At 37.3% G+C, this 15,202-nt stretch overlaps 1 protein-coding gene across 1 annotated transcript in view; it reads left to right on the top strand.

The window, feature by feature from the left end:
- The window catches only part of COL9A1 (collagen type IX alpha 1 chain), a 117,224-nt gene that overhangs the window by 89,178 nt on the left and 12,844 nt on the right, over window positions 1-15,202 (top strand). The window contains exons 33-36 of the mRNA XM_078156772.1: window positions 1,097-1,129; window positions 6,263-6,409; window positions 6,972-7,026; window positions 9,278-9,466. Of these exons, the coding sequence (XP_078012898.1) occupies window positions 1,097-1,129; window positions 6,263-6,409; window positions 6,972-7,026; window positions 9,278-9,466 (424 nt within the window). The remainder of the gene's footprint in view (window positions 1-1,096; window positions 1,130-6,262; window positions 6,410-6,971; window positions 7,027-9,277; window positions 9,467-15,202) is intronic.

The following is a 15,202-nucleotide window of genomic DNA, read 5'->3' on the forward strand; positions in this document are numbered from 1 at the left end:
TTCATTGAATTCTGAAAAATCTGGACTATTTTGTCTATAAGCACACTTCTATTATTATTGGTAAAAATTGCCAAGTGGAGTCAGGGGAAAACGCTCTAGTTTTTAATCTCTTATGGACCTGTCTCCTCCACTACATCTTTTGGGGGTAAAAAAGTAATTATCTCTAGATGATGCATCTAGGTGATAGTGAAAGAAAATTTGCATGCAGGTCTATAAATAATTCTCCTATGCCTTGCTTTGTCCAAGAATAATTAATGGTTCCTACCATTGAGAAAATATGTTGGAGAGAAGGAATCACCATCCTTGATAGAAAGGTATCCTGTGAATCCTCCTCTGTAGTTTTAAAGTTTCCAAACAATTAACTCTTAATGGATTAGATGCTCCTAGGAAATAATTTGGAGAACTGTTTGGTCATTTCCTTGTTATTGAAACAGATTAGAATCTTTAAAAAATGTGGGGAGTTTTTTATTTTGATATCTTTTTTTAAAGCAAGATGGCTACGTTTCTCATCAAATCATTTTTTTAAAACCATTTTTAGAATAAAAAGCTATCAGAACTGGGACTTGATTTTCTATTTGATTTTGGAGATTTAACTCTAATCTAAATGTGATACTTGATTTAGCAAAATGGTCCCCATTGTCAAGTAAATTTGGAAAAAAAAAGCTTATCTCAGTTTTTCTCTGAGTCCTAGATATTCATTTCTAGGCAAAGAGAATGAATTCCATTTGCTTTCCAGTGCTGATTGACTGATGCGTGACATCTTTGAATGAACATATTTTTTCTATTAGCCAACATGATCACTTTTGGGACATTTTCATACTCACTCTTTTTCTTAAATTATGAAAGAAAACCTTATTTGGTGAGGTAGACTAAAAAAAGTGTTTCCGAGAGTATAAAAAGGAACTTAGACTTTGCAATTTTTGTAAGGTATTGGAACTTTTTTAATGATATTTCACATCTTATGACATTATACTTTTATTAATTTGATCATATTTCCTCCAACATTTCAATAATACAATCCAGTTTGGAAAGTTTTAAGAAAATTATCTCAACTGTGAATACATTGTTCTAATATAATTTTGTTTTATTGATTTAGGGAGATATAGGATTGCCAGGCCCAAAGGGATCTGTAAGTATGATAAAGAGTAATATTATAAAAAAAATCAATAAAACTGTATAACATCTGCAGCATTTTACTTTTGAAATCCATCTCTAACCATCAATTCTTCAAGGACTTGCCTCTAAGTAAATGAAGAACCAAATTTACAAATTTATTTAAATAATAGATTGAATCAATAGAAAACTCTTTGCCATTATGGAAACACATTTCACTTTGGAAGTAACCCTGCTTAAGAGTAGTCTCTGTATTTCTTTAGGAATGGCTCGGTCACCATTAAATGGCAATACATTTTCCAATTTTCTGTCCAAATTGGTCATTAAAAAAAATTAAATTGCACACATTGGGGAAAAGCATCAGTATTTTATTATAATTTCCTTAGTAATTATAAGATTGAAAAATGTTTCTTTGGCTTTCATAATTTCCTATGTATTGGGACATGAGAGTCACAATGGAAGAATGGTGTGTTAGCTAAAGAAATCACATTAAAGTGTATTTCAGCTGGAGGACTTTCATCCTTTTTTCCTTGTGATGTCAGAAGTCTCGCATTATTGCATGTGAGGTCCAGAGCTTTCATGAAATCCTTCATTAAGGCAGTAGTTGTTTTTAAATAGTTTTGACCATTGAAAAATGAAGGGGAATTTTAATTTAAGGCACTGTCTGCTTATTGAACACTCAGAAGGTAGTTGACCAAACAATTCTTTTTGCCAGTTGTGATGCCTACATAGTGTGTGTGTGTGTGAGTGTGTGTGTGAGAGAGAGAGGGAGAAAAACAGAGAGAGAAATACACACTCCTTCTACACTATTTGAGTCTCTTAATGGTCAAAGGGCATTATGCTTAAAAACTCTTAAAGTAATAGTAATAATTGGCATTTTTAGAGCATTGTAAGGTTTTGCAAAGCTCTTTACAAATGTTAATTGTATTCTCTCCTCACAATAACACCTCCTTAGGTAGGTGATATTGCTATTCTATTTTTACAGATGAGGGAACTGAGGCAGGCAGTGATTAAGTTACTTGCCAGGTCACACAGCCAGTAAGTGTCTGAGGCAAGATTTAAACTTAAGTCTTCCTGACACCAAGTCCACTGCTCTATCTGCTGTGTCACCTAGCTATCTCAATGAATGTCAAATACAAGGCATAAGTCAGGAAAATATGCAAACAAAATCTTCATGGGGTTTTGCAGTGAAAAATCCTTCTTCCTTATATGTATATGTAAGGAATACTCAAGGTCATATTAGCTCTAAGGCCTTGAATGATTGAGTTAATCAAAAGAGCTGTCCATTGGTCAAAAGAGAGAATGATTAAGTTAATTTTATTTAAATTTGGATCAAATTCTCAGCTTACAGGCTCTTGATGAAAAAAAAAAACATTGACCTCGGATTTGCCCCTTTCCCTGAATTGGGCCAGGGGACACATCCTGCCCTTCCCCACTTTTCTCTTTAGCCCAGGATAGTCCTAGGCAGAATTGTGAAGTAGAAAACTTTGCTCCTCTTGTTCCTTTTCAGCATCTTTTGGACATTGTAATCCAAAGCTTTAGTGTTAGTTGCTCTACCTTTGGCCCAAGACTGTGACTTTTTGCGTAGGCCTGCCCTTCCCAGGTAGACTGCCCCCACTCTGAATCTATTTCGGTCAAAAAGTATCTGTCTTGTGTCCTAACTCCACTAACACACCTTCAGTGTGACTACAAATTTGTCTCCTATGTTGCCAAGAAGTGACTCAAGGGCTTCATAGTGTATTGCTATATATCACTTCTGGTATCTTTCCAGCTATTGACCTTCAACCATCCTGGGTCATTTCAGGTGCTTCTGGGAGTTTATTAGCATTCTGTAGAATTTCATTAGCACTACAAGCTCTCACTTCCTATTGTCCCACATATAGCCCCTTGTGCCACAATTTCACTAGAGAATTACTTTTTGGCAGACAGGCTTAGATGGAGGCCAACCCTTTATAAATAAGGAATGGCAGAAATAAACATTTGCTGAGTTGTATTTGCATGTAAGGTAGTAAATTATATTAGCTTATCTCCTATTTTTTGCTCTTTAGTTTAAAATTTCATTTTTTTTTGCTTTCAAGAAATTAGCTCTTTCTTAGATAATGTTAAATTCATGAAACAGAGCCAGGAATATGCTGCTTTTATAAGCACACTTTTCTTGAACATTAAAATTCTCTTACTGCCTTCCATTCTTTTATCCTCTCATTCATATTCTGCAAACAGTAGGACATTGTAGCTGCTTCTGCCACAAATACCAGGAGAGATAGTGTGACAAAATGTGAATTTAGTCTATTTTTATTAGAAATGATCTTTGGATATGCATTATGGGAAATGATTTTAAGAGTGAGTTTTAAATATAAATTCCAACCTTCTTTTATATATATGGTTTATATTTAAGAAAATATGTGGTTCTCATATGGCTGAATTTGTAGTTATAAGACTTAGGTTCAAATCCTGGTTCTTCCATTTGCTGCCAATATGACCGTGGGCAAGTCCCTTACTTCTCTGAGCCTCAGTTTCCTCATCTGTAAAATGGGGAGGGTAGAATTAGTGATCTCTAAGGTCTTTTTCAGTTCTACTCTTCTGATGACTGTTTTTAACTTCCTCAATACTTAGTTAAGTCTTATCTCATTGTGTTCCCTTATTTTAACCTCTTTTATGTGACACTTCACAGCTAGATGGCATAGTGTATAGAGTATGGGGCCTGGAGATGGGAAGACTCCTCTTCCTGAGTTCAGATCTGGCCTCAGATACTTACTAGCTGTGTGACCTTGAGCAAGTCACTTAACCCTGTTTGTCTTAGTTTCTTCATATATAAAATGGGTTGGAGCATGAAATGGCAAACTACTTCAACATCTTTGCCAAGAAAACCCCAACCGGGATCATGAAGATTTGGACACAACTGAAAAAAATGCAACAATTAATTTTATTATCACTGTTGGCTCCCTCATATTCTCTGTAGGATATTTTGAGAACTGAATGGTCATTTCTTTCCCTGAAATTTTCTTTCCAGTCTTGACTATATTGTCACTCTGTTGTGACAATCTAGCAGCTATACCCTAAACGGCTTTTTTTGTTACCCAAAAAAGTTAACAGTACTTCTTCAGTGTTGAACTTACTGCCAGGAAATTACTTAAACACTCTCATGGATTTGGTGCTATCATAATCTATGTGGTGCTATAATATCTATAATAATGTAGATAATATGTGGAGAGGAAATGGGGGTCCAAAAGCAAATATGGATCTCATGATATGTCATTTGCTTTTTTATGTATCTTAATAGTTAAAATGCCATAGCATTTTTAATAGTTTGAGATATACAGAGAGGAAATGGCATCCTATAATTTAACTCCAGCTAGAAATCTAAGAGATTGATGAGTTGTAGATGGATATCATATACTTTGCTTAATGATAGAAGGAAGGAAACAAGTATTTATAAAGTTCCTACTATGTGTTGGACACTCTGCTAAGCACCTTACAAATATTATCACATTTGATCTGCACAGCTCTAGGAAGGAAGTGCCATTATTATACCCCCTTTTTTTTTACAGGGGAGGAAACTGAGGCAGATCCAAGTTCAGTGACTTGCTCAGTGTCACATAGCTAGTAAGTGGCTATGGCTAGACTTAACTTCAGTTTTTCTTGGCTCCATCCTCTATCCTCTATGCTCTATCCTCTGTGCCACCAAGGGGTCTTTAGGTGACTTGTGGTACGGTGAAAAGAACGCTGGATCCTGGAGTCAGAGAACCAGAGGTCAAATATATATCACTTTACTACCTTCCTAAGTGACCTTGGGCAAGTCACTAACTCTCTTTGAGCCTTAGTTTTTTCATCTCTAAAATAAGGCGGTATTGGACTAGGTGATCCCTAAAGTCCTTTTCAGCTCCAAATCTTACTACTTCAGTTCTCATGATCCATTAGACGTTTGTGTCCTGAATACCTAGCACCCTTTTTGGCACATAGTAGGTGCTTAGAAAATGTTTATTAACTGACTGATCACCAGCCATTGTTTAGATAGGAGGTCAGGGGCAAGGGGAAACGCATCTCCCCTCCCAAAAAGTGGGGGAAAAGAATAAGCAAATTTAGTATCATCAATGTGAATACTCACTTTTGACACAGGCGGTATTTGCTTTGTGATCTAGGTTGTGCAGTAGACAGAATGCTGGACTTGGAGTCAGGAAGACCTGAGTTTAAATCCTGCATCAGCCATTTATTAGCTGTGTGTCCCTGGGCAAATCACTTAGCCTACTCCAGCCTCAATTATCCCCTCTGTGATACTAATAGTATCTATTTCACAACACACAGGGTTATTGTGAGGATAAAATGAGATAACATATATAGCGTGCTTTGCAAACCTTAAAGGGAGATGTCAACGTTAACTTTATTAGGTAGTTTTTGACAATTGCTAAAAAATTCATCACCCTATGGCCAATCTGGTGATGAGCCACTTTGATCTTAGCTGGTTTGTTTCTCAGATGAGAGAAAAATGATTGGATATAGAGACAGAAGACCTGAATTCAAATCCTGTCTATCACTTATGAGCTGCAAAATCTTGGACAAGTCACTTTACTTGTCTATGCCTTAATTTCTTCATCTGTGAAATGAGGTCCCTCAGTGGCTAAAGTTCCATCCAGCTCTAAGCCCTTGACCCTATGATATTAAGCCCACATACAGTGCCATAGCTGAAGTCTTCCCAGCTTCGTAGGATATGACAGGGCCTTGTACTCTGCTGGAATAGACTTTGAGAGCTCATGATCGTTTCTCTACTGTGATGAGCCATTGGAGTTGGACTTCAGTGCAAAATTTCTTGCATTAATAATAGAAAGTCAGTAGCTTCAAAACAGCATTGAACTTGAAACACTTAAGAACCTTGATTAACACAATGACAAACCATGATTCCAGAGTCTATACGACTCCTGACAAAGAGGTGAGGGACTAACCTTCAGAATGAGACACATATAGTCAATAATAGACATATTCAATTTGCAATTTGTTTTGCTTAACTATGCATGTTTGTTGCATGGATTTTGTTTTTCTTCTTTTTTTAAATGATGGAAGAGACAAAAGAAAAGCCATATACTTGATAGTTGAATGAAAATAAAATTAATCAGAATTTTTGAAAATGGAGTTAGCATGCCTCATTTATTCTTAGATGGGTAACCCTGGAGAACCTGGTTTAAGAGGACCTGAAGGATCACGTGGGTTACCTGGAGTGGAAGGATCCAGAGGGCCCCCTGGACCACGAGGTATGCAAGGTGAACGAGGTGCGACAGGTCTTCCTGGCATCCAGGGCCCAGCGGTAAGTGTTGCTCTTCATGTGATTTTATTCTGCAGCCTTCACCAGAAAACAAACAAACAAACAAAAAACCAAAACAACACATCAATTTGTGTGGAAGGAGGCTGGGTCAACTTTTGAAAATTCTTATGATACAAGTCTACTAGGTAGATTTCCCAAAGGTAGCAGGCCCCTGTAGCCCTTTTTCTCCATGCCCATTTCTTTCCCCTTCATCCCTAGCTTTTCCCACCCTTTAGGAAAAGGATAAAAATTACAAGTAACCCCATAAACCAGCAGATAAGTGCTTGATATTCTCATGGGGTAACATGTCCCTTGAGGAAAATATTTCAAGATTGGGAAGTTCAGAATCAAATTACTTTAAACCTCTGAGATGTATAAGAATTTGTCCATTTTATAAAAAAAAAGTTTATTATTACCAGAAGGGCTATTTGTGACAGCCATGCCATAGACAGTCATCCTGAATGCATAAGCTCTTATCCCTCTGACAGTGTTTGTCAGCTCACAATTTAACAGTGCCTTCTTTATAGCTCTGTGTATAAACTGCCTTTTCTCTTTCCTGTCCCAGGGTAGAGCACCAACTGATCAGCATATTAAACAGGTTTGCCTAAGAGTTATGCAAGGTAAATATATTACAACTGCTTTGACTATTTCGTGCTTTAAAGAAGGTGGAATTTGGATAACAATGTCAATCCTATTTTATTGAATGTGTCACCATCAATAATATCTTATAAACTCACAGAAAAAAATAGCTTCTGGATGGCTTGCGTTTAAAAAGCCACTGGTGCCCTGAGGATATATTGGGAAAGCAATTTCGCTATTTTTTTTTTAAAAAAAGTTTTCTTTTTCTTTTTTTCCCTGCCTCTTTGGTAAGAGGGTAATTTGCAAGAAGGCAGCATTTTTCTGCTTCCTATTGTCAGCTAGCTGAACTTATGAGTATTTTGACAGAAATATCTTTGTCTCCACTTTTTTTTTACTTCTACAACTTGGTTCAATTTAATCCAACAAGTAAAGGCCAAATGTGTGTCTGGTACTCAAATAAGGAAAAAAAGGAAGACTGTGGCACATTCCAGGACCTGTAGCAGCTTATCATCTAGTGTTTCAGTGGGATGCACCTGAAAAAGACTGTAAATGGTTCTCCCCCAAACCGGTGGATCATTTGCAAATAGAAATGAAATACCAATCTGCTAATGGGGATATTAAAATGCCAACAGATCTTATTTTTCACTCAGGGTTAAATAACGTTCGTATCTCTTAGGTAATCACTAAGTATTAATTTCTAAAAATGATGACAATGATTAATTTCTGAAAATTATATTTGCTAAGTCTTAAAAATCCAGCCAAAGTCATAGTGTGCCTACCTTTAATCATGATCTCTGCCTAAATTGGTTCTGAAACCATAAAGGAAATGATGGTCTAAAGAATGGTCCTTAGCTGAGATATTAAGGTCTTTTTTCCTTATAGCCTGGTTAGCAAGCAATTCTTCCATGAAAGAAAAACCCTTCTCTGGAATACTTGATTTTATAAATACCTTGCCTTTTTTCCTGTACTCTATAGTAATTAAATTTATACAATTATGGAAATTCCTGGAATTCAGGTCCATTCAACTAACACTTATTAAATGCATACACATACAAACCACTGTGCTGGACACTGGGAATACAAAGATTAAAAAAGGCAAAGTACCTAGAACCAAAGAAGAAATAAAATATATAGCTTATGCATATTTCTTTGTAAAGCATCAATTTAGGTATGTTGGTTGAGAAGTGTCATTTTATTTAATTTTTTAAAAAAATCATGTAACTAGAACATGAAAGTGATTTAACCTTCCTCTCCCCAAAATATGTATAAAATAGGGTAAGTTAAATCCAAGAGATCAATAATTATTCAGATTCTTCAAATCTGATTTTCTTTAAGCCACATCAACTGTTATAAAAAGTTATTCATTTATAAAATTCATATTCTTTTTCACTCTTTAAAAACAGACTTCCATTTGTCACAAACAACAATTCTCTTCCTGAGTCTTTAATTTTGTTAATGGGATAATTTCCTTGTTTGGCATTGTTCTCCATGATCTTGTTGAAGATTCATAGTCTATTTAATGGTTTCTGAAAAAAGTACAAAAAGGTATTAATTTTTAAGACTGAATTTGACAGCTTCAATGAAGCAGGTTATTTTTAATTTCCCTCTGTCTATTTCAAGCATGAAATGACTTTGGAGGGAATATTTTCAAGAAAACTTAAAACTAGAGGCTATTTCTAGAGACTTCCTGACTCCCAGAATGTTCTTATTTGTCAAGATAAACAGGCATGGCTGAAGCATGGAGATAAATCTGGGGTGGACTTTGAATATTAATTTGTGAGCAGGGTTTTGGTTTTGAATACCTTTTTGGCACTCATCTGGGCCCCTGTACCTCTACAATACTAAGTAGTTCATCCTTCTTTTCTAACCTATCCAGGATAACTGGCTGCCCATTCATACTTGGTCATTTATTTAAGTCATTTCTAGACTTTTGGAGGATTCAGGTTGAGTTTTGATTCTCATAGAACACCTTTTTGTCAAAAAGTCTGATATTTGTTTTATGTGCTCTTTCCACCACCTGGCCCCCAGAAAATAAAGTTTCACAACAGAAAGATAATGGAGAAGTTATGACTTGATTAATTTCTCACTGTTGGCTATGAAGCTTTTTTTTTTTTTAGTAAGCTCTTTGAGAGTAGGAAATGTTTTACTTGTATTTCCAGCGTTTAGCACAATGCCTGGCCCCACAGTAGGTGCTTAATATATGCTGATTGATATATGAGCAGATTTAGAAATTCAATCTTGCTTTAATTTGAGTCCTTCCATATTGAAAACTTTTCCTTGTCTTCATTACAGAGAATCTAGCCCTCATGGCTGCTAGCCTGAGGAGGCCTGACTCAGGTGCTTCTGGGCTACCAGGAAGACCTGGACCACCAGGTCCACCTGGGCCCCCAGGAGAGAATGGTTTTCCAGGCCAGATTGGACCCCGTGGACTCCCTGGTCTTAAAGGTCCTCCTGGTGAACTTGGTTTGAGAGGCCCTAAAGGTAAGTGATTTTTCATGGGTAGAAATAGTAACATAATAGATATTATACAACTGAAATTAATAAACATTTATTAAGCATTTGCTACGTGAAAGACACAGATTGGTAAAGGGCATATGAAAAATAGCATAATCCTGTTACTTAGAGAGCCTTACTGGATGAATGAGTATATTTTTTCCTTATAAGAATGAGTATTATAAAAAATTTCCCTTCAAAAATTTGAGAATGGTGAGTTAACCTTTACCTAGAAAGATGAGGAAATGCTTCACAGAGCTGGGTCTTGAAAGAACAGAAGAATTGCAACAGGTAGAGATGCGATAGAAACATGTTTAAGATATGGAGGATGATCTGGGCAAATACTCTGAGGCTGAGCAATGGATTTATAAACTATTAGAAATTCAGTTTAAATTTAATGCTAAGAATCTAAAAGGGACTAGTGTGAAATGAAGCAAGAAAGGTAGATTGGAGCCAGATTGTAGAGGGCTTTGAGTATAAGCTGAGGAGCAAAAATATAAGTTAAGAAGTTTGTATTTTATACTATAGGCAATAACAGGGAGTCAATGATGGTTTTTAAAGCAAGGAAGAGACATTGTCTGAGATGTGCATTAGGAAGATTAATTATGCAAGGAGAGATTAGAGAAGGAATAGACTAGAGGCAATGAAACCCATTATAGTAGTCCAGGTAAGAGTATGATGAGGGCCTGATGTCAGGTGGTGACAGCATGAACAGGGAGGAGGTTGTGAGAGATATTGGAATAGGATGTAGTAACTGGATGTCAGGAGTGACAAAGAGGTCATTAGAAGGATAGTCCTATCTTAAGTGGAAATACTTAAGAAGAGCTATAGGTTTCTTCTGGGGGTAGGGAAGGAAAGATGAATTTTGCGAATGTCTAGTAAAGATGGCAATATGAAAGGTTAATAGTTGAGTCTAGCTCCTCCAAGAAACTCCCCAGCAAAGATTTAAAAGGGTACTAGAGGAAGTATTGATGAATGAAACCACAGGGAATCACCATAAAACTCCCTTTTCCAATATAGGACTGTATAAGAATATGGCCAGAAGCCCTGGGATAGTTTGATCAGGTTCTATAGCCACCAGACAGGATCTCTGCTCTGCTCTGTAGGAGCTGTAGGAGGGGACAAAGTTACTTCCTGTAAGGGTACTGCCCAAGAAGATGGAGATAGAGTTGAGGATGTCAATGGGTTCTCCAAGTATCCTAAAGCCAGTGGAATCTTCCATATCTAGTTAGCACCTAAAGAAATGGAGACGGAGATGAGACCAGAACCCATTCTGGGTATCAAAAGAGGAAGGCAGAAGCCATGGTTGGAGGCAGAGGGTGAAACTTGGGCCTAATCCTGGGTCAGGGCTTCAGAAGAGAGGAGACCAGAAATGAGTTATCCTTCTAGAACTATGGCAAGGGATCCAGATTATAGAAGAGGAAGAACCAGGTATTGTTTGCCTACCCCATCCAAGAGTATGTGTATAAATGTATGCATGCATGTGTGTGTGTGTGTGTGTGTGTGTGTGTGTGTGTGTGTGTATGGGGGAGGAGGGGTATGGTCTGACCCTGACACAAAGCCTCAATCCAGAAACTGAGGCAAGAGATATAAGTAAAAAGAAAAAAAACCCACTGTATACAATGAAGTTGTGAAGCCTGAAAGGTAAATGAAGAAGAGAATAATTAATAAGTAATAGCAAAGGCTCAGAAAAAAAGGCTTGTCCATATAGACTCTGAGGATAGGTGGCAGGCATGAAATAAATAAGAAAATAAAATTAGAACTAGAAGAATTGGGAGGAAGATAAATTAATTTGGCTTGGGACCCATTAGATTTGACTTGGTGTCAGGTTAACCAAGTGGAGATCAGAGGATGGTTTATGTAGAGGTAGAATGGACCTCATAGACCATCTTATCCAAAGTCCTCATTTTATAGAGGCCAAGACAGTTTAAATGACTTGTCTATAGTCTCATAGGAAACAGAGTCAGAGATGGGATTTGGATTTAGGTCCTTGGAATGAAGAGTCAGTATTCTTTCCATTGTACTATTCTGCTTAAGTTGGAAATTCGTAGGCACACTCATACAACCATATCCACACATATATACACACACACCTGACCCTATATATACATGAGATGAAGCAGGGTATAGTGGATAATGGGTCTGTCTCGGAATCAGGAAGGCCTAGGTTTAAGTATTGTCTCTGATGTATCCTGGCTTTTTGACCCTGGTCAAGTCACTTAAACTTTTGGTGCCCCAGGCAACTCTCTAAGATTGTAAGGTACAGAGCAGGTGGTAATCTCCCTTGGTGAAGGGAATTTCCTCACTTGGAGTTCTCTACAAGGGCAAGTCCAAAAATAGAAGCAACACTATTGCTAGTTCCTCATTTCATGTATGTATGTATATACAATATATATATATATATATATATATATATATATATATATATATATATATATATATATATATATAACACACACATATGCATACACAAAGATGTGTGCATATATATGTCCCTATATCTATATCCTAGCTGCCTCGTCTTAGTAGCACAGTGGGCAGAGTGCCAGGCTAGGAGTCAGAAAGTCTCTTCTTCCTGAGTTTAAATCTATTCTCAGATACTTAATAGCTGTGTGACCCTGGACAAGTCACTTAATCCTGTTTGCTTCAGTTTCCTTCTCTGTAAAATGAGCTGGAAAAGGAAATAGCAAACTACTCCAGTATCTTTGCCAAGAAAACCCCAAGGGGGGTCACGAAGGGTCAGACGTGACTGAAAACAACTAAACAATGACAAACATCTATATCCAGATACATATACACATGTATACATGTACACACCTATCCCTGACCCTTTTCCCTTCTGTATACATTGTCTCCTTCAGCAAACTGTGGGTTCTCTCTGATAACATCAAATACCACCTCTATAGTGATAATTCATGTGTATGATTCATATCTATGTGCATTATCTGCATAGAGAGATGATACTTCATGTCATGGGAGTAAGTAGTTTGTTGGGGAAGAGGGCTAAGGAATGAGTCTCAGAGGACCTCCAAATGAAGGGGAGGATGAGCCAGCAAAGGAGATAGAGAAGTTAGGTGGTAGAGTGCTATGAACTGACAAGTCTTTACTATGTTTTTGGGGAAGAACTTTTAATAAGTAAACTTCAGATAGCATATCAGTGACCCTAGCGTTCCTCAATCATTCATTCAATAAGCACTGAATGACTACCATGTAACCCCTTCCCCCCCATTGAATTTATATTGAATGAACTTTTTATTGGCTCTTTTTGATAGATGAGGAATTATTTGGTCCCATCTAGTTCATGGGTGAATTGTGGTCCATCACATTAAAGTTTCCTTTCCTAATGAGAGCTTTCTCTCTTCCTTCTCTTTTTAAGGTAGTTTAAAACCATTCATTTTTGAGTGGCATCATGGTATAGTGAATGAGACATTACACTGGGGATCAGGAAGACCTGGGTTAAGATCCTGCCTCAGACACTTTATCAGTTGTGTGAACCTGGGCAAATTACTTAAATCCTTTGTGCCTCAGTTTCTTCATCTAAAAATGACAGTTGAACTTGATGCCATCTGAGGTCCCTTTTAGCTTTAAATCTATGGTCGTCTGATCCATTATTTTATAGAAAATAGAATTCCAAAATACATTAGGGTATTCATAAGGTCAAACCTGTAGGCCACTTGCTCTTTGGTGCAGATATGCAGAGTAAATTGGTGTGTAAATGTGCTGACTGGTTTGCAGAAAAAAAATAAAGCCTAGAGCTGCTGTGCTACCCCAAAGGACATCCCTGAGTCAAGGTTGCATTCTCAGGAACACCTGAAAGATGTATCATCACAAACTAGGAAAACAATTTCTTTAATGTGTTGCTCCAATTAGCAGTAAATATTATGGTGTAAATTGTCAAAGAGCAAGCAAGCTGCTTCTGTGGATGTAGGAGTGAATTACTGGTACAGTCGGCTAACCAGGCTCTCGATTGGAGCAATTTAGTTAATTACATATGTGATGTTTTGCAGGTGCAAAACTGCTCATCAAAACAGGGGAATCTAATTGGGGCTTCTTTGCAAATCTGGCAAATTGACTAATATTTCTGAGTTTTCAGAGGTTGGCCACAGTAAAGTACCTTGAGGAAACCGAGATCCTGAAGATACCGAAGCATTTTCTCCAAGAGGGACAAATAGCTATTTTTCTTTAGCCTGTTTTCAGTTGTTGGTTTGGACACGCATACTCAGATGCTGGTCTGAATGGTCTGGCCCTATTCACTTGGCAAACCATTTCCTGTGTTCTCCATTTCTTTGCGATCGATTATTTCCTCAGATCGATCTGCTGGTCCAGACCACATTGTTGAGAGCCTCTCGGTGCCCTTTAGAGCACTAACAATTACTCAACTTATCTCTGAGAGGGAAGGAACACATTTCAGATTTCCACTTTATATAGAAAGCCACAGGTCGGCAAGGGCCCATTTTGTTCGGGCAAAAGGAAATGGAAGTGTTTGGAGGCAGGGCTTTATCTGGGTCAGTCACTAATTGTCTCCCCTTAAGTCCCATCCTCATTCATTTAAAGAATGAAAATGCCTGTGTGCACCCCTGAGAGAGATTTGTTCTACAGCTGAGGTGATGGATTTGGTCAGGATGCAGTGGTGCTGAGGAGCCTGCTTCCAAAGTAGCTCCTTTTTCTATAGTTCTGACATGTGGCTTCATCAGGTGTGTCAGCAGTAGACCAGGAACTCCATTTAATAGAGAAAAAGGCTCCCATCTACATATAGAAACTAGCAAATGCCACCAACAGCCAATTCAAATGTCAAGTATAGTTTGATGAAATAGCTGTTTTTCTTTCAAATGATCTCCTGATTTGTGATATGAATTCGAAGCAGCCAAAGTAGTTGGTGTCTCAGATAATGGCTTTGATCCAATAAGGATCCTCTTATTCCAGGAATTTGTTTACATTTTTCTTAGTGGCTTCCCTGAGAACAGATAATGCTGTTTCTTTCCCAAAATCTGTTCTCAGTTTTCCTTTGAAAAGTGGGTGATGGGGTTAAGGGATGGGGTTGCGGTCAGGCTTCTCCTTAGAGATAACCCTCTCTTAAGTCCCTACTTAACAGTCTGTAAACATAACACGATTGTTTTTTTTTTTAGCATAAATCCTCCTATGCTCTAAAAATCCCTAAAGTTTATGTCCCAAGTGTATCCTAAGATCTGTTCGTATACTAACAGTTTAGGACAGATTTTTAGCCCAAGGCACTCCAAATAAGAGGGGATATAGATTTTAGCATTACTGTCATTTTCTGGATTTTCACAGACAAATTCAGAAAGAATGATGACTGGGAGGGAAGAGACTTCATGAATATTTAACTTTTGGTTTATTCTCACATTGTCACTTTATTTAGAACCCCTTTTCAAAGGACTACTTGTAGGAATCCTTTTTTTTTTTAACAAGGACTAAAAGACTTTGTACAGCATACTGTTATCAATTCAGGCCATGTCCTAACATCTCAAAAAAAAAAAGGAAAATAAATGAAATCCAAGAAAGAAAAAAACCTCAAACACTCCCTTTTTTGCCTTTTTTTTCTTTTTTGGGAGACACTGTAGTTTCTGCTTTAAAAGTCAGTAGAAATTAGCACCAAAGCTCATTAGACTAAGAATACTTATAAATTACCTTGTTTTTCATTGACATGCTTAACATAGTAGTATAAAGTCACCTTAGAACCAAGATACATGCTGTTTGTACTTGCAT

Source organism: Phascolarctos cinereus, unplaced genomic scaffold (assembly GCF_003287225.1).
Source record: "Phascolarctos cinereus isolate Bilbo 61053 unplaced genomic scaffold, phaCin_HiC Scaffold_5;HRSCAF=322, whole genome shotgun sequence".
In the NCBI taxonomy this organism is placed as follows: Eukaryota; Metazoa; Chordata; class Mammalia; order Diprotodontia; family Phascolarctidae; genus Phascolarctos; species Phascolarctos cinereus.